The 18,681-nt window shown below is 51.0% G+C and overlaps 1 protein-coding gene and 1 long non-coding RNA gene across 4 annotated transcripts in view; one reads left to right on the forward strand and one right to left on the reverse strand.

Annotated features, from left to right (window-relative positions):
* IL17B (interleukin 17B) overlaps positions 1 to 18,681 on the reverse strand; it is a 43,716-nt gene that overhangs the window by 6,777 nt on the left and 18,258 nt on the right. The window contains exons 2-4 of one of the 2 annotated variants that reach the window (XM_082382797.1): positions 6,973 to 7,258; positions 3,793 to 4,043; positions 3,460 to 3,549 (exon numbers count right to left, since the gene is read on the reverse strand). In XM_082382797.1, the coding sequence (XP_082238923.1) occupies positions 3,460 to 3,525 (66 nt within the window). In that variant the 5' untranslated portion in view covers positions 3,526 to 3,549; positions 3,793 to 4,043; positions 6,973 to 7,258. Of the gene's footprint in view, positions 1 to 3,459; positions 4,044 to 6,972; positions 7,259 to 18,681 lie in introns of both variants that reach the window. The other variant, XM_082382796.1, reaches the window with a different exon arrangement.
* LOC309624583 overlaps positions 7,274 to 18,681 on the forward strand; it is a 28,316-nt gene continuing 16,908 nt past the window's right edge. For both annotated transcript variants that reach the window (XR_014242032.1, XR_014242033.1), the window contains exon 1: positions 7,274 to 13,539. This is a non-coding gene — a long non-coding RNA (uncharacterized lncRNA). The remainder of the gene's footprint in view (positions 13,540 to 18,681) is intronic.

The raw sequence follows: 18,681 nt of genomic DNA on the forward strand, positions 1-18,681 counted from the left end.
TGGAGAGTGAGTGTCAGGGAATGGTCGTGCTCAGAGCCACCAGGTCCGTTAGCTGCTGCCCAGCTAGGAGCAGTTCTGTACTCACCACCAGGTGGCGCCACCAGAAAGCCAGACACCCCCAAGGAGCAGGCAAACCCTGGCAGAACTTCCGTGCCAGCCACCCGTTTTCCCTAGAATGGACCCTGGGCTGAAAACGAGGGAACCAGGTAAGTAAAAGTCCTTTGCCTGCCCCCGGCTGCCCAAGCGACCCTACTGTTGATGAAGACCAGTGTCCGGGACACCTTCCACATCAGATCAGGAACAGCACGACCAGCCAAGAGTGAGGGGGCAGAGGTGGGGAGGGTTGGGGGCTTCTGTCTGCTGTGTCAGTGATTCCCTTCACTTGGAGCACCTACCACATGCTAGGCTCTAAGTATCTGGCACCTGGACACCGTAATTTTCAGAAAGAAACAATTAGCAATAATAGCTGCTGTATAATTCTACTTACTGACCACCAGGCACTGTGCTAAGTCCTTCATGTGCATTGTTTTATTAAATCCTTCCAACCACCCTGTGGTGAGGTCCTAATTTTATCCCGAATCTACGGATGGGGAAACTGAGGCTCAGAGAGCCCAAAGTCACAGAGCATTCAAAGTAAGTTTGTCTGATTCCTGCACATGCTGTTCCCTGCTGGGCGGGAAGGAGAGGAGCATCATAGCCATGAAGGAGGCAGGAATGTCCAGGAAGGAGGCAGCTGATCATCAAGGAGGATCTGTGCTTGCCTTAACCTCACCCTGACATCTTCAAACCAGATCCTGCATGTCAGGGAGGTCACTGAGCCCAAGCCCAAACTAGAGTCCTCCAAGGGGATCTGAGAGCTCCCAGGGTGTGGGCATGGCACCCAGCAATGTTCCTGGCACATAGTAGGCATTCACTAAATACTTGATGCATTGAATCAAAACAGCCGTATGTATGTGATACAGGGTGATAATGCTGGGATGGAGCATGGGAGCCCAGAGCAGCGGGGACCCGGAGGAGGAGGTGCAGCTCAGGAGGTAAAGAGTTCAGACTCCAGAGGTTGACAGACCTGAGTATTAATCCTGCCTCTGCCAATTCAGAGCTGTGTGACCTTGGGAAAGTTACTTGACTTCTCTGAGCCTTAGTTTCTTCTGCACAGTGGAGATAATGGTAACTTAGCTCTCAGTGGATGGTCGTGGGGACCAAAGACAATGCATGTTAAAGCACTTAGCAGAGCGCTTGACAAAAGTAAGCCCTCAATTAGTGGCAGCTACAATTGTCACTGTGATTATTAAAAATAACTTTTGAGTTGGGCCTTCAAAAGGATGCTTCTGGAGTGTTCCTAGGTAGGAAGTGGGGACAAGGATAGAACCAGCAGAAGAATGTAGAGGTCCCTGTTCTCAGTGGGCCCACCCTGGAGCCTCGGCTGGGATTCGGTGTAGAGATTTGCCCAAGTGGACCCAGTAAGGTTGGGGAGGCAGGAGGAGACTAGCAGGCGCCTCTACTGCAAGATGGAGGGGGGCTGTGGCCAGGAGGGCGCATCCTCCACTGGAGGTCTTGGCTCTCCTGCCGCACTGCCCACCCCACCCCACCCCCACCCTCTTGGGGCAGGAGTCCTTCTCCCAGGCCCATATTTGCACAAATGCCTCCCTCACTGCTCACTCCAGAGCCCCAGCCAAGAGGCACTATTTTAAGCTCCCTGGATGGGAACGCTGTTGGTGGGAACAGACCCAGCCAGAAAGCTCCCAGTTCTCAAAAAGGGCAAGGCCTGGGTGAATGGGCGGCCACTGGGATGTGCAGAGGGTCCGCCACATCCACATGACCCTCTGCCCAGGCCAGGCGCCAATACCTCCTCCCCCAGGGGAGCAGTCAAGGAAATGCGAGTTGAGGCGGAGTAGGACTGCAAGGGGTGGGCTTGTGTTCTGGGGCTGGGTGGCTGAGGCCTCCCTTCCACCCAGCATCCAGCCTCGAAAACACCAAGTTTGTGTTTCTGGGTTGCAGATTGACGCTGGGGGATATCTTGTGTAGGAATCTCTTCTAAAGCATCTTTGCTAGACACGTCCAGTGTAGGGAGATCATTCATCTCTGAGGATGCACATCCCGCTTTTTAAAGCTCTCGATGTTGAACATAATAATAATAATGATAAAAGTTTTCTCTTCCGTTATGCTACAGTGCCCTCCTATCATGTAATACGGTGTAGCGGGAGACTGCAGACTTCAGAAATGGTGCTTGGACACATGCTCTGCCCCTTCGAAAGTGGCCACATCCGTTTTTCCTAACTTCAGTGAGCCTCAGTTTCCTCCTAGGGTTGTTAAAGTGGCTTTATCATAAAAATTATGATTTGCCTGGCATACAAAGGGTACTTAAGATTTGGCCAGTTTGGGTTGTTTTTATTGTAATGTGGTCGGTTTGTGTGTGACTGTGTTTGTTGTATGGTGTTTTTGTGTTATGTGTGCTATTTTTGCTTTTTGATTGTGAAAAACCAGTATAGGCTAATATTTAAAGCACACACTTTGAACTAAAGCAACTGAACCCCAGCCCCTCCACAAAACTGCTGGGTCACCTTGGGCAAGTGGCCTAACTTTTCTGAGCCTATGTGTCCTCCTGAGAGGAAGGAGAATTTAATGGGATAACGCACATAAAGCACCTGGCACAGTGTGGGCTCAGTGAATGGCCCTGCTATTATTTTGTTGTACACATTATTCTTAGCTGTGCTCAATCAGGTCACACTGAACAATTCTAGAACAACATTTTTCTAAAACTTTCCAGCTGCCAGAGTGCCAGTAATAGAATGGACTGCCCTGAGCTTCCCATTAGCCGAGGTGTTTTAGCAGAGGCCAGAAGACCAGTTGTGAGGGAGATGCAAAAAGAAGAGAGAGTTGAGCTTGTTGAGCTTTAAAAGTTCCCTTCCAGGGCTTCTCTGGTGGCGCAGTGGTTGAGAATCTGCCTGCCAATGCAGGGGACACGGGTTCGAGCCCTGGTCTGGGAAGATCCCACATGCCGCGGAGCAACTAGGCCCGTGAGCCACAACTACTGAGCCTGTGTGTCTGGAGCCTGTGCTCCGCAACAAGAGAGGCTGCGATAGTGAGAGGACCGCGCACCTCGATGAAGAGTGGCCCCCGCTCGCCGCAACTAGAGAAAGCCCTCGCACAGAAACGAAGACCCAACACAGCCAAAAATAAATAAATTTTAAAAAAGCAAAAACAAAAGTTCCCTTCCAGCCCTGAGAGGTCGAATCTTATGTCCAAGGCCTCAGGCCCCACGTGGGGCTGTCCTGCCTGCCTCTACTTGCCCAGACCTAGACAGGAAGGAGCCCAAGGGGGCCCGTGAGGGATGTGGAATAAACAGCCTGTCCCCAGGGCTGATGGAGGCGCCGGGCCCCCTGCCCACCAGCACATCCTCCCCTCAGTCCCGGGGGATGTTTATACTCTGGTCAGAGTTTACAGGACGTCTGAACTTACAAGATCCAGAGTTCTGATCTTCCCCCGCAAGCTGTCAGCCCCTCCTCTTGCTGGGTGGGTCTGCATCTATTTTGGGTGGGAAGCCCCATCCTCCAGCGGAAGCAGGAAAAGGGTACAACATGAGAAATGTTCTCTTCAGACCCCCAGAGCCCAGACCCCGGAGGAAGAAGAGCTTGTGCTGTGGAGGATGAGGGGAAAAGGGGGTGGTGTCTCCTGGCTGTTTATGGGAGAGGAGTCCTGGGAGGGAGAGGCAGGGGGAGGGGGGACACTTCCCCTGCAGCTTGGGTTCAAAGGCCTGCTCCCCCAACACAGCTAATAACGGATGGTACTTACCAAAGGCTGACTTACATATTGGCTTCAGCTATTGGCTCAGATAGCACTGTTTTTATTGCGCTGGTTTTGGTGTATATCTGCGTGACTGCGAATTTGCGGCTGGGGTCTTGCATGTGCATGTTTTGTTTTACTATTTTTTTTGAAGAGTCACCAGGTGGAAGCTTCTTGCAGGCAGCGGACATGCCTTATTCACACGTGCTTCTCAGCGCCTGGCTCAGGAGCCTGGGACCCCACTGCGACCAGAGCAGGACCTGCGGAGAGAACAGAGAAACCCTGAGGCTACTCACTACCCACCACCTGGGGGACAGGCAGCGACTCCAAGACGCATCACCTCACATGTCAGCAAGGAGCCCTTATGGCCACAGCCAAGGCCTCCGTCCCCACCCTGCCTCCTCCTCTGGAAAACAGCCTCAAAAACTTACAGGCTCTTAGAGCTGCAGTGAACCTCAACCCAGGCCTCCCTGCAGAAGCTTGTCTCTGTGGCCTGAACCTGTTGGGAGACAATATCGAGAAGCTGCCCCAGGTGGTGGTTTAAATATCTTGTCTGGGAGGCTCTGTAAGTTTCTAGGAGCTGTGGCCTTCAAGGTAGGGGCAATGAAGAGCCTTGGGAGGTCTCGAGAAGGGTTTATTCCCTTCATTTATCAAATATAGGGACTTCCCTGGTGGTCCAGTGGTTGTAAAGCCACCTACCAATGCAGGGGACATGGGTTCAATCCCTGGTCGGGGAACTAAGATCCCACATGCCGCAGAGCAACTAAGCCTGTGCGCCACAACTACTGAGCCTGCGCTCTAGAACCCGCGAGCCACAACTACTGAAGCCTGCACGCCCTAGAGCCTGCATGCTGCAACTACTGAGCCCACGCGCCGCAACTACTGAAGCCCATGCGCTTAGGGCCCGTGTTCCGCAGCAGGAGGAGCCACCGCAATGAGAAGCCTGCGCACCACAACAAAGAGTAGCCCACGCTCACCGCAACTAGAGAAAGCCCACATGCAGCAACGAAGACCCAATGCAGCCAAAAAAATAAATTAAAAAAAATTTTTTTTTTTTTTTTAATAAATTTATTTATTCATTTTTGGCTGTGTTGGGTCTTCGTTTCTGTGCGAGGGCTTTCTCTAGTTGCGGCGAGCAGGGGCCACTCCTCATCGCAGTGCGCGGGCCTCTCACTATCGCGGCCTCTCTTGTTGTGGAGCACAGGCTCCAGACGCGCAGGCTCAGTCGTTGTGGCTCACGGGCCTAGTTGCTCCGCGGCATGTGGGATCTTCCCAGACCAGGGCTCGAACCCGTGTCCCCCGCATTGGCAGGCAGATTCTCAACCACTGCACCACCAGGGAAGCCCCAAAATTTTTTTTTTTAATTAAAAAAAAAAAACCAGTTTCTGAGCTCATGTTCTTACAGAGGATGGTGGAGGTAACAGTACCAACATTTTAGGACCAGCCTGTGACTTAGGGCTCTTGCTGGGCCCCTCTCCTCTCAGTCCCCTGTACCCCCTGTATCCGTGGGAACTCCCTCATCTCCTGGGAAGCCCATGACCTCAGCCCTCGGGGCATGTGGAGGAAGGTACAATGTCTCCAGAGTGTGAAATCTTGCCAAATTTCCATTGGAAGGTCGGTTCTCATAAATATTGTATATTTGTGGGGAAGGAGGAAGAAGTGGCTAGCATGGAATCTGACCATTTCCAAAGTCTGGTTCCCAAAAAAGAAGCCTCGATCATTGTTCTACTGTTAGAAGACAGTGTCAAGGTTTCTGGCCCTGGGAGACAGCGGTGGTCCAGCCCTAGGACCCAGGCAGATGCTGCAAGTAGTTGCCTAGTGTTAACAGTGATATCCCTCTTACATTCATAGCAGTCTACAGTTTACAAAGCATATTTATATCTGTGACTTTATTTACTCATGGCATCAATCCCATGTGAATATAAGATTTTCACAGAAGACAAAATTGAGGCCCAGGGAAGGGAAATAACCTGCCCATATTCATATAGTGAGGAAAAGGAGGCAGAGCTTGAGATGAAAGGCTGGGCCTCTGAGACCACTCTTGACCCCCACCCCACCCTAACCTTTTTCCCAGTTAGGGAATGAGCATTGGAAGTAGGCCGTGGCTAGAAGTGGGCACCCTGTCATTAGGCAGTGGACACAGAGCCAAAGGCCATTCAAATCATTTCTGATATGGCCTGGCTGTGCTCTACGGACAAACTTACATTAGAGGGAAATGTGTCTGGCGAGAGGGCTCAGTGCGCAAGGGATATGTTTTCTGAGTCAGCTCTGGAGAGAGTTCAAGGGTCGGGGTGACCCCAATCTCCCTCTCCACCAGCAGCGTGCTCTTGGAAAAAACTGGGATTGTTTGGCTCTTCAGTCAAGCAATCACATAGCTATGTCCATAATTTTTTGTCTTCCATATTGGGATTCCTTTGCATTCTACCTCATTATCTCAACCACAGAGCCAGCTCTGACTCTGTCATTCCAGAATCACTTACAAATCTTGTTTTTTAGACCAATTCTTAGAATCACAGGCTCAGTGGGACCCTACAGATCATTTTGCTGGCGTCTCAGTGATACTCCTATCAGATGCTCGCAAGTTTCTTATCAGTCTCTACTTGTTTTAAATGTCTACCTCCCCGCTCCTTCCATATGCTGATGACAAATTTCCTTTTAAGAATACAAAGAACAAAGCTGCTCCCTTTGCCTATGACAAGTAGTATCAGTCAGGATGGGCCAGGTTGTGCTGCAGTAACAAACAATCCTCTTGGAGGCTTAGGCCAGCAAAGGCGTCTTTCTCACCTATATTACAAGTCCTGTGTAGGCTGCTTGGGCGTGCTATGCTCATCAGAATCACTCAACGACACAGAATGACAGAAGCTTTATCGTGATACTTTCTTCCACAAGCACCATAATGGAATCAGAGGTATGTAGGTAGTGGATTTACAGCAGTCAATCATGGGTTCTGGAGTCTTAGCTCCAACCACTTATTTCCTTCAGGCAAATTCTTTCATCTAAAAAGATTGTCAGTTTTTTTATCTATAAAGTGAGGATCATGACAAAGTACCTACCTCACAGATTTGCTGTGAAGTTAACTAAAAGGATGAATGTAAACCCTTAGCCCTCTGGTTCATAGAAATAATTCAATAAATGTCAGTTATTATGTATAATGTTAACATAGTATTATGTTAACTTAATAATGCCTACCATCTCCAGACAGAACAGTGCTTCTTTCCTCTGTTCCTCACGTTGACCAGTTTGAATTCCTTCAAAGAGTTCTTTTTTTTCTGCAAGTCATTTTCACATTATTTTTATGCATTTTATCTCATGAGAGAGGCCCTAAGGGTTCAGAGCTGAGGCACAAAAGGATACATCTATGTGTCTTGCCAACCCCAAGCAATTTACCCATTTCAAGGTACATTACCAAGTCCTTCTGAGGAGTCCAGGGAAGGGAGGTCAAATCTGGAGAAGAATCCTGGCTTGAGATACAACCCTATGATAGAGAGACACAGAAATCAAACTGTAGAATGTCAGAGTTAGAAGAGACATTTAGAACAAGCAAGTCTCATCATGTCTTCTCCTTTACAGATGGGGAAACACAAGTCCAGAGAGGGAAAGGGACTGATACAATGTCACACAGCAATTCAGTGTCAGAGCTGGGGCCAGAACCCACTTCCTTTAATCCCAACCTTGGGGCTTTCTGCACATCACATAAGGAGATAACATTCTCTACCACTGGGTGAGGAGGGGGCAGATCTCTCGGAATTATGGCTTGTCCTCATTTCACAGACTTGTACTCCGACGGAGTTGTAAAGTTAAGAACTTTATAAACATTACCTTATTAAGGCTTCTTGGAAACCCAAAGTCATAGCTCCTCTGGGTCATGGGACATGCGTTGAGCATCCAGTGAACAAACAAAGGGTAATGTTACATTTTTCATTTCGTTTAGGAAACCTGGCTTCTAATTATAGGATTTGTTTAACAGTGCCGGGTGGTTTACGAAGGCCTGGAGTCAGCCTGCAGTCCTCAGGGCTGCTGAGGAGTGTCAGATGGGCAGACACGGATGGGGTGGGGGTGGGGAGCAGGGAGGGGACCTCAGCGGCAAAGGGGAGAGAGGGACGAGGAAAGTCAACTTAAGCTGAGGCCTGGAGGGGGCTATTAATTTTCCCTAATCCCATCAACCAGGTTGCTCCCATTTGGAAATTATCTCCAATAACCCCACTCTGTTACCATAACCCTTTCATATCTGGGCAGTGCATCAATTTGCTCTGTGGCAAGCAGGTGAAACAAGGACCACATAACTCTTGGGTTCTATGAAAAACTGAGCCCCCTGCAATAGCAGTCATGATTAGTGTCCCCCTCCCTGGGGAAAAATGGAATAGGAGCTGGCTTGATCTCCATGGTTATTTAAATAAATATATTTTAAGTAAGTTATTTTTAAAAATAAATCTTTATAAATTTTGTAAAATACTATAATACGAATGTATTATATTCCCTTAACACAAATAAAAAATAGAAATTAGATAGAAGTAAAAATAGAAGTCCATAATATTATATACAATAACTGTATATATATAACTATAGTATAGAATATAACTCAGCCCCTTTAGTTAAGCTCATTACCTCAATGTAAATCAGGAAAAAATCAAAAACAGAAAACTACAATGAAGTAAGCCAAAATCACCCAAATTCCCACATTCTTGCAAACGACTAACAGTGCATTTTCACACACATGTGCAACCACACGTACACTCACACATGTTACAGGGTGTTCGTTGGCACCATTCAGGGTGTGATTACTGCAGCTCAGTTGGTCCTCAGACTTCAAATGTTCAAGGCCCATATGCCAGTAAGAGCAGGAAGTCAGACCTGCAATGTACCCACTCTCCCCAAGGTTCTTACCATCTTCCTCTTATGCACCCAGGGGTCCCCTAGTCCTTACAGGTGTCTTGGGGGTGGGGTCAGTGTTGAGTCCCATCTGGTGCTATATCAATGTGCTGACCATGATAGAAGGATATGAATGTCCAAGCAGAAGCTGGTCTTGGTGAGTTATATCCCAAACTGTGGGTCATGTTCACAACTCCCAAAGGAGCCACAGAGGTGAAAGCTAATATTCTCCCTAGACCAGGGAAAGGCTCCAAGCTAACCACCCAGGGCTCTTCAACAAGGGCAAACCTGTCCCACTTCCTATCAGCATTTGTATGCCAGGGAGTCAGAATTTTTGAGGGCTGTGCCACACCATTGTCCCTCCCCTACAACCACTTTTCCCTGGCGATCAGCACAAAAGGTTTGTTACATCCCTCTCCCTGCCTTTCCCAGAAATACTCCCTTCAGGCAGTTCATAATGACCTTCTGTCCTGATCTGTCTGGGCAGTGGACTAAGGGACAGACAAAACACAAACTTAACCTCCAGCAGGGCACCTTGCTACATCCACACTTACTCCTACACACAGACACATCATTTATTTTGTTATGGTAAAAATATACATAACATAAAACTGAACATTTTAACTATTTTTTTAATTAATTAATTAATTTGTTTGTTATTTTTGGCTGCGTTGGGTCTTCATTGCTGTGCGCGGGCTTTCTCTAGCTGCGGTGAGCAGGGGCTACTCTTCGTCGCGGTGCGCGGGCTTCTCATTGCGGTGGCTTCTCTTGTTGCGGATCACGGGCTCTAGGCACGCAGGCTTCAGTAGCTGTGGCACACGGGCTCAGTAGTTGTGGCGCACAAGCTTAGTTGCTCCGCGGCATGTGGGATCTTCCCAGGCCAGGGCTCAAACCCATGTCCCTTGCATTGGCAGGCAGATTCTTAACCACTGCGCCACCAGGGAAGCCCCCATTTTAACTATTTTTAAGTGTACAATTAAGCTTTGAAAAATTGGTTTGATGACAATTATAAGTACTTCTTCACTAATTGTCTCTTACTTACCTCTCAGAATCAAACTCTGTCAATGGAACAAAAGTCTTATGCTCATCAAAGAAAACATATGGAGCTTGATTTTTTTTTTAATTCTTTTTTTTAAAAATAAGTTTATTTATTTTATTTATTTTTATTTTTGGCTGCGTTGGGTCTTCGTTGCTGTGCGGGGGCTTTCTCTGGTTACGGCGAACGGGGAGCTACTCTTTGTTGTGGTGTGCGGGCTTCTCATTGCAGTGGCTTCTCTTGTTGTGGAGCACGGGCTCTAGGCGCCCGGGCTTCAGTAGTTGTGGCACGTGGGCTCAGTAGTTGTGGCTCGCGGGTTCTAGAGCGCAGTCTCAATAGTTGTGGCGCACGGGCTTAGTTGCTCCGTGGCATGTGGGATCTTCCCAGACCAGGGCTCGAACCCGTGTCCCCTGCATTGGCAGGCGGATTCTTAACCACTGTGCCACCAGGGAAGCCCTGGAACTTGATTTTTTAACAGCACTTTTCAAAACATGTCTCCCGAATGATCACCTCTGAGCTGTGCCTTTTGGGTCGAATTAGCATGAAGTCAGGGCTGGGGGTTAGGGACAGGTTGGAGGTGAGAACATGAAGTGTGAGATAAAGCTCATAGGACCTCAGGGCTGGAAGGGACTTGCCAAGTTGTCATCAGCCTGTTTGCATTCCTCTAGCATCACAGAACTCATCACTTTACCAAGACAGCCCATCAGCCCATCTCATCCTTGAGTTAATCCACTGACTCAAAAAAGTCCTTCCTGCATAGCTCTACACCCCACCTTCATGAAGGTTCCAACTGTATCAGCTCAACCTCTTCATCGATCACCTGTAGAGGTGGAGCAGCTCTGCCCGGCCCCCTGAGTCTCCTGGTCTTCAGGACCCTCACCCTCCCGCTAGGGATTCCCTTGCCCCTGACTGCACACACCCTCTGAGGACACAGAACTCACCAAACACACTCTCATACCCAGCCCTTAACAAGAAGCTCCCCTCACCTCCTAAGATGCCTTATTCACACATTCAAAGCCAGAGTCTCACTGACCTGTTTCCTCTGGGAGCAGGGGGATTTCACGGCTGCCTTGCCAGTGTGGAAAGAAAAGCCACTTCACACAATGGTTAATAGACGTAAAGCACTCGTAACTCCCAGGAGAGGACATGGGAGGAAATAGAAATGGCTTCAAAAATGTTTGAGACGGATCTGTGGACACTGAGTCATATATGGCTGCCATTTAGCTAGTCTTCTGAGATATTTTGGTGCCAGGACACCTCCTCTCCTAGGGTCTGCCTGCAGGTTGCTTCTATTCCTTGTTCTCGCCTCTGGTAACAGACTTTATGATAACGGAGACTGTTGGCTCACAGGGGTGGCCATCGCATGCTTGGCCAGGCACAGAGTTCTTGGGTATTGAAATGGTGGGCCTCTCCATAACTTCTACTGGTCATTTTTTCTGTTTTCTTTTCTGTCTTGATGTAATATCTCTGATGCTACAGTAGCACAAGTAATAGAAGCATAACAAGTTTCACAACCTCCAAAGTGGACTTTCCATAATTTTGATGGTTCCCCTGGGCTGCCTTTATCTTTACCCTGGGATCTGCTGGTGGCGCTTTAGAGTGTCAAACCAGAACACTGAGCGGGGAGCGGGGGTTACAAGCCTTCCCTGCCATGATCTTACAACCCAGGGGTGCGCTTGTGAATGGTGTCCATCTTCTAGGTTCAGGGGGGAAGGGGATGACATGAATGGCAAGCCTGCTGGGTGTCAGGTGTGGTGTCATAACCCTTAAAATAAATATCTGGCATTTACTGAGCACTTACTCTGGAGCTGCACAGGGCTAACCCCTTCGTAAGCATGGTCTCGCTTCGTCGTCACAGCAATCCTGGGAGGTGGGGGCTGATTCTGGCCCCATTTTACAGAGGGGGAAAGTGAGGCTCACAGATGTTAAATACAGTTCCCATCCCCACTCCCCGTGGGAAGCAGCAGAGGCAGTACTGAGCACCTTCTGGCTCCATATTTGACCCATCCCCTAGGACTGCAGGGGCCACCCCACCTGACCCTTGTGGCAACACCAAAAGGCAGGCCCTAGTTTCCCATTTCACAGAGGAGTAAAGTGAGGCTCAGAGCAGCAGTTGAAGAACTGTGCCCAGACCTCACAGCTAAGAAACAGCGAAGGCAGGAACAAACACATAGGCCTCCCGACAAGAGAATTCTTTCCTCAGAAGGAACAAAGTCGGGGTGAAGATCCTCCTACTAGACTGGGAGCCTCTTAAGGTCGGGGACGGTGTAGGGTTCAGCACCCCACACCCCTGGAGCTGCCCTGTGCAGGATGGTCCGAGGCCGTGTGCTGGAGGGAATCCTGCCCTGAGGGAGGGGAGGGAGGGGGCAGCAGTCCCATGTGGGCCAGGGGTCCAGGGGACTGACTGTGAATGAGAATGTGAATGAAGGTAGCTGGGGTCCAGCCAGCCTGGCCACAGAAGGGAAGCTCTGAGCAGCAAGGCCACTGGGAGGAGCCCTCCTCCAGCCTCAGCGGCCACTCCTATGCCCGCAGCCATCCCTCCACAGACGTCTTCCCGGCTATCCCTCACAGGCACTGCAGGAGGCCTGGGGACTCAGACCCTCCCCAGGGGGGAGTCGTGCTCTCCACGATGAGCTAGACAACAAGCAACTACATCAGCAGATACATAAAAAACAGGCATAGTCCCGGAGGGCAACAAGCAGGGACAGCAATAGAGAATAATGTGGTGGCCAAGTAAGCCTCTCCCAGAGGTGACTTTTGAGCTGAGACCAGAAGCAGGAGGTGGAGCCAGCTATGGGAAGCTCTGGGTAGAGGGCACTTTTGGTGGAGAGGACTGCAATTGCAAAGGCCCAGAGGCACTAAGGACCCTACAGGAGGCCAACGTGGCCAGAGCATAATGAGAAAGGGCAAGAGACAGGCGTTTCTCAGGACTAGGACTTCAGGGGAAAGGGAGCCCCAGTGGCGAGTCCCCAGGTTCCCTCTCTTGCCCCGTCGCAGCCCCCTGTGTGACAGGGGCAAGCCTTCTGGGGCCCCAGCCTTCTTTGCACAATGATGGGGTTGGCATCCAAGGGTCCCAGCTTTCTGGAAAGAGGATTTACTTCCTCATGGTCCCCCATCCCCTGCCATTCCCACCACCTTCTGGACCCCAGGAGCCAGGACTGGCGTCTTCCCCGCTGGGGGTTCCCAGAAAAAAATCTCAGAACTCCCACTCCCGTCCTGGGACACAGGGGCCAGGGAAGAGGGAGGAAATTCTCACACACAGCTTGCTCCCAGGGAGTTTGCTTGTGTTCCCAGGCTGACAACTGGCAACCCTCAGAACTCCGGCCCCTACCCCCTTCCTCCTCCTCCTCTCCCTGCCTCCCGCTCTCCCCCGGCCCCCCTTCTTCAGCTTAATGACTTCCACATGGGCCTCTGGCAGCTGGAGCCAAGCCTCCCAGCATTGTCTGAAATCTCCAAATTTAGAAGAAATATGAAAATTGTCAACCACTCCTTCCTTAGGGGGTAAAAGCAACAGTCGGCACCAGGGGCAGGTCAAGGCGAGGCGGTCACGTGGCAGGCGCCTGGGCCAATGGGGGCCCTCAGAGGACTCAGCACCCGCCTCGCCCCAACACCAGGCTCGCCTCTTCAGCTCATATAAGGTAAAAGGCAGAGGGGCCTTTGCAGCCAGGGAGCGGCGGGCAAGGGGCTAAGGGGAGGGGGGCCCAGTGCCAACTGTTTAAAAGTGCCCCTGTGGCAGTGGCAGTGAGGGGTGCCAGAGGCCCAGTTAAGTTAGTTGAGAAACCGTCCCCGAAACGGGCTGGCCCACGTCTCCAGGCCACAAGGAGCCACACTTGGACCAGACCCCAGGAGAGGTAAGAACCAATGGCAAACAGGGGTCTGCGAGTCAATGGCGCGGTCGGAGGTGGCGGGGGGGGGGGGGGTCTCTGTGGTATCCTCCCCGGGGGGATGCTGTGTCCAGGGGCTGGTCCTTGCTCTCCTGCTAACCCACGCTGGGCCTCAGTTTCCTCATCTGTGCAGGGGCTGAACCGGATGATCTCTAAGCGCCCATCCTGCCCTGACCGATGTGCAGGATCTGTGGTCCTGTTGGCTTTGAGGACTCCTTGTGGCTGTGGTTAAATGGGGGTGGGAGCAGCGGGAGGGGACAGCATCACTGTCCCGCCGTCTGAGTGTCACCCGCGTCTGGGCCCGTCTTGCTGGCTCCGCTGTAGACAGTGCTTATTCCTTGTCTATGAGGTTTGATTTCTCAGCTCTAAGAGCCTGGGGCTCCTGGCAAGGAAAACTGTTTTCAAATAATGGTTTCAAGAAGCAAAGCTGTTGGAGAAGCGATGTTAGCTCAGGTTCCAGCAGACAGGCAGAGAGGCAGGGAGGCCGGGGCTGGGACGCAGCCGTGGAAAGGGCACGCTGGCTGGGGGCTGGGGGCGCAGGCTCCGGCCTCAGTTCTGCCTCTCACTGCCTGGCCCTGCGGCCTTGGGCGGATGCCCTACCCTCTCTGGGCTGCAGTTTCCCCTCTGTACTGTGAGGCCATCAGACAACATGGTCTCCATGCAGGCTGTGGCTTCTGAGCCCCGTTTGAGCCTAGAGGGCAGCTGATGTTGGGAAGTTTCCCCAGGAGGCCCTGAGCTGAGTCTGCTGTTTGACAACAGGCTTAGGGGCCAAGCAGACCCAGTGCCGGGGGAGCTTTTGGAGGTTGAGCCTCGGGTGATAGAAAGGAGCTGTAGTGTCTGACTGCAGGCTTGGCCAAGGGAAGGGTCAGCTCACAGCCCTGAGACCTCAGGATGAGCCTGGCCCCAAGGCAGCCTCTGCTGGGGCTGGGGCTGGTCTCTAAATTCAGTGTACTAGGGGCTCAAGACCTTGGAGAGATGGGGACAGAAAAGACAGCAGAGAGTGTCAGGGGTGTGAAGTGGTGGGGCCAGGGGACTCAGAGGAAGGCAGGGGACTTGCAGTGGGGAACGTGGGAGGCAGGGCTGGGTAGAGCAGAGGCCTGGGTCACAGCCAGAAGACGTGCAGGCAACGTGGCTCTTCTGCATATGCTCTGGCCACATCTGGGGCCCAGAATGGACACAGTCCTCCAGCACCGGCCTGCCCAGCACCCTCACTTCCCCACTTTTGGTTATGCAAGACCTGAGGCCATAAGAGTCCAAAAGCAGACTCTGGAACCCAATCCAATTGCCTGGGTCCAATTCTGGCTTTTTTACTTACAGAACAAGTGACCCTGGGCAAGTCACTTGCCATCTCTGAGCCTCAGCTTCCTCCTCTATAGAATAGGTATGGTCTTGGTTCCGACCTCACTTGGCTGTCATAAGAAGTGAGGGACATATTGGGCTTCCCTGGTGGCACAGTGGTTGAGAATCTGCCTGCCAATGATGCAGGGGACACGGGTTCGTGCCCTGGTCTGGGAAGATCCCACATGCCGCAGAGCGGCTGGGCCCGTGAGCCGCAATTACTGAGCCTGCGCGTCTGGAGCCTGTGCTCCGCAACAGGAGGGGCCGCAATAGTGAGGGGCCCGTGCACCGCGATGAGGGGTGGCCGCCGCTTGCCACAACTAGAGAAAGCCCTCGCGCAGAAACGAAGACCCAACACAGCCATAAATAATAAATAAAAATTTAAAAAAATAAAAATTATTTTAAAAAAAGGGGGAAAAAGAAGTGAGGGACATAGGTACCAAAGAGCAGGATAAACAGGGCTGATCTTCATTACAATTAGGCCCTACTCCTCTTGTGAGGCAAGATGACCTTAGCTGTGTTTAGAGGGAAGTGGGAATGAGACCCAGCCAGGGAGCACCCTGAGTTGCTTAAGAGAGAACAGGGTCTGGAAAGAGGCAGGACAGGTGAGTTCAGAGGTCAGAGGTTAAGGGGCACAGAAGAGGGGTCAGCTTGAGATGCTTAATGGGCTAGATGACGTCTCCTTTCCTACATTTATAGGGCATTTTGTGGGCAACGTGTCTCAAAGTGCGGTGTCTGAAGCACTGCACACTCATCAACTGACAGGGAATCCAGAGTGGGGCCCAGGAAGCTACATTACAAGCTCTCCAGGGAATTCCGAGCACATGGAGTTTTGAGAATGCTGGGCTGTCAAGCAGCCTGGTACCCTCACAAACACAGCTGAGGTAACTGAACCCACAAAAAGAGAACACTGCTCTAGGTCACCTGGAGAGCTGATGGCAGAGCTGTAACAGAACAAGTCTCTGCCCAGCCCAGGCCTCTGTAAGGTGGTGCGGATAGGAGAATTACACTGTGATTATGACAGTCCAGGCCTAAGACCTTTACACAAATTAATTCACTTAATCTTCAGAACAACCCTGTGAGGTAGGTACAACTATTATCCCCATTGTACGGATGAGGAAACTGAGGCACAGAGAAGTTAAGTAGCTTGCATAAGGTCACACAGCTCGTGAACTATTAAACCTGGGCACCGTATGTGTGCCGGCCGCCCCAGCTCCTCTGTCCCCAGGGGTCTCCTACCTCCTGCCTTGCTCCTTGGACACCACACCCCATAACTCCTAGGGACCTTCCAAAGTACCTCATGAATTTGTATTGCGGATTTCCCCCCTGCCAGGTACTGAGCTGAATCTCTTGTATTATCATTTAATCCTCCGTACTGAGCTGAATCTCTTGTATTATCATTTAATCCTCCCAGGATTACCCTGAGGAAGGAATCAGCATCATTCCATCATCCTAATTTATAGGGAAAGAAACCACTGGAGCTTACCCAAGGTCACACGGCTAGGAAGTGGCAGAGGGGATTTGAACCCAGTCTGCAAAATGCATGCTTGTAGCCTGCCCACCAGGGCACCTCTGAGCACAATGACGAGGGATCCCACTTCGTAGAGGAGACCAAGGCTAAGCGGGTGACCACACCAGAGCTTGAACCCGAGTCTTCTAGTTCCAAGGCTATTGCTCTTCCTTGAGCCCCACCACTGCCCCAGGACAGAAAGGAGTTTGCTTGTCACTGGTCCCTAGGACCCACATGGCAGCTCTTGGGGCAAAGTCAGCCCTTTCCCAGGCTGGCTTGTTCCAGGGAAGAGCTGACACATATAGCCCCGAGGAATACAAGTTCCAGGCCTGGTGCCGCCACTGACCCTCGGGGCTGTGTCTGATTCCCTGTGTGAGCCTTGAGAGTGAGGGGAGGTGGCCTCTGAGGTCCTCATCTCCAGGCTATGCCTGAGCCCTGCCTCAACAGTGATTTCCCAACTAAACAGTCCCTGGGGCTCAGGGCCATGGGGTCGTGCAAAGAATTGTGATAAAGATTTTTTCCATTATGGTTATTATGACCCTTTTTGTCCATCTCTCTTGGGGCACATGAGCCAGAGTTTCTCTGGGGTTCATATCTAGAGAGGGACTGCTAGGTTCTGGCGTGCACACCTGTCAACTTCACAGGAAAGCAGATTATTTTCCAAAGTGGCCAAACCATGTCACAACTTCCACCAGCAGTACGTGAGCATTCCCCTCCTTGACAACACTTGAAATTATCTGAATTCTTAAAGTATATATGTTACACATTTTATTCTGTTCTTATTGAATTTGTATAATTAAGAACGTAAGGAAGAAACAGAAATGCTGCAACACTACTGTCCACATGGGTATCTAGAAATTTGCCCTACATGCACCAAGTTGCAGGGTAGCCTGCAGGCCCTGGGGTGGGGATGGGCACAGCCTACGTGGCCCTCCCCCAGCCCAGCAGTATGCAGCGGCCACAGGCCAATCAGAGGTTGCCTGTGATGGTCTGCAGGAATTCGGAGGAAAGAGCCCACAGTGTCTGCCACCTCCTAAAGGCCTGTCTAGACAGCCCTGGCCCCATGGGGCTTCACCACACATGGCGAGAGCCCGCAGAGGCCGGCCCCCTCCCCTCTTGCAAAAGAGGCTTGTTGGTGACAGTGCTTCACCACCAGAAACCTTTTCTCCAATTCAAACCAGAAATGCACAGCATGAGTCACCCACTCTCGTGGCCCATGGATCACCCACTCATCAGGCCCCTTTTCGTTTGGATGAGAAAACAGAGGCTGACTCTGGAGCCAGGGGCCTTTCCAGCGTGGGATGCATGAATCCTAGTACGCAGGTGATGAGGGGAGCAGGCGGGTCAGAGCACTGCTAGCGTGGGGCTAAGATGCAGCAGGCTGGCTGTTAAAGGTGCCAGAGGGGAGTCAGGCTGCCTGGGTTTGAATCCCAGATCTGCCTAATAACAGCTGTGTGATCTTGGGCATGATAAGAGTACCTGCCTCGTTAGGTTATTGAATTGTCTGGATTAAATCAGTTAAAACTCATGAAGTCCTTAGAACAGTGACTGACACATAGTAAGTACTGAATAAAAAATAACTGCCAAAATGTGACGACAAAATTCAGTTTCTTTGGGGGGAGGAGGTGCTGTACTGGACCGCAACTCTACCTTCCACCTAGGGGGATAAGCTGCCCTTGTTCCTTCAGAAATAACAATTGCCATATATCAAGTCTTCCCAAGTGGCCAACCCTCCATCCAGCACTCTCTGAGGTAAATAACATTATCCCTCTGGGAACTCAGAGGCTCAGAGAGGTTTAGTCATTTGCCCAAAGTCACACAGCTTGTAAGAGGCTCAGCTGTGGCTCAAACCCAGGTCTGGCTGACTCCAGAACCCATGCACATATACTCTAGCACTGTCCCCCTGAGTCTGTGAGAAAAAGCTACTTCTGGTTCTACCCATCTAATAGGAAAACTCTTGGCATTTAGGAAGGGGGCCATTTGAAGCATGATACCTCCTTCTAGATTAGGCGTTGTTACGGTAAGATATAAACAGAGCCCCTCCACACACTCCCATCCCCACGCCTGCTCAGGGGCAAAAATGCAGACAGTTCTCACCAGTGAGCACACCTTACTGTGGGCTGAGTACCCCTGGGGGCCTGTTCAGTCCTGGGCTGCCCTTGACTGTCACAGTTCATCAGTTATTTGAGGAAGGGGTAGTCAGCTAGTGCATTTCTGGAAGAAGCAGCCTCACTCTTGCACATTCCCGAGAGCCCATACCA

Source organism: Balaenoptera borealis, assembly GCF_965194805.1.
Source record: "Balaenoptera borealis genome assembly, chromosome: 2".
NCBI lineage: Eukaryota > Metazoa > Chordata > Mammalia > Artiodactyla > Balaenopteridae > Balaenoptera > Balaenoptera borealis.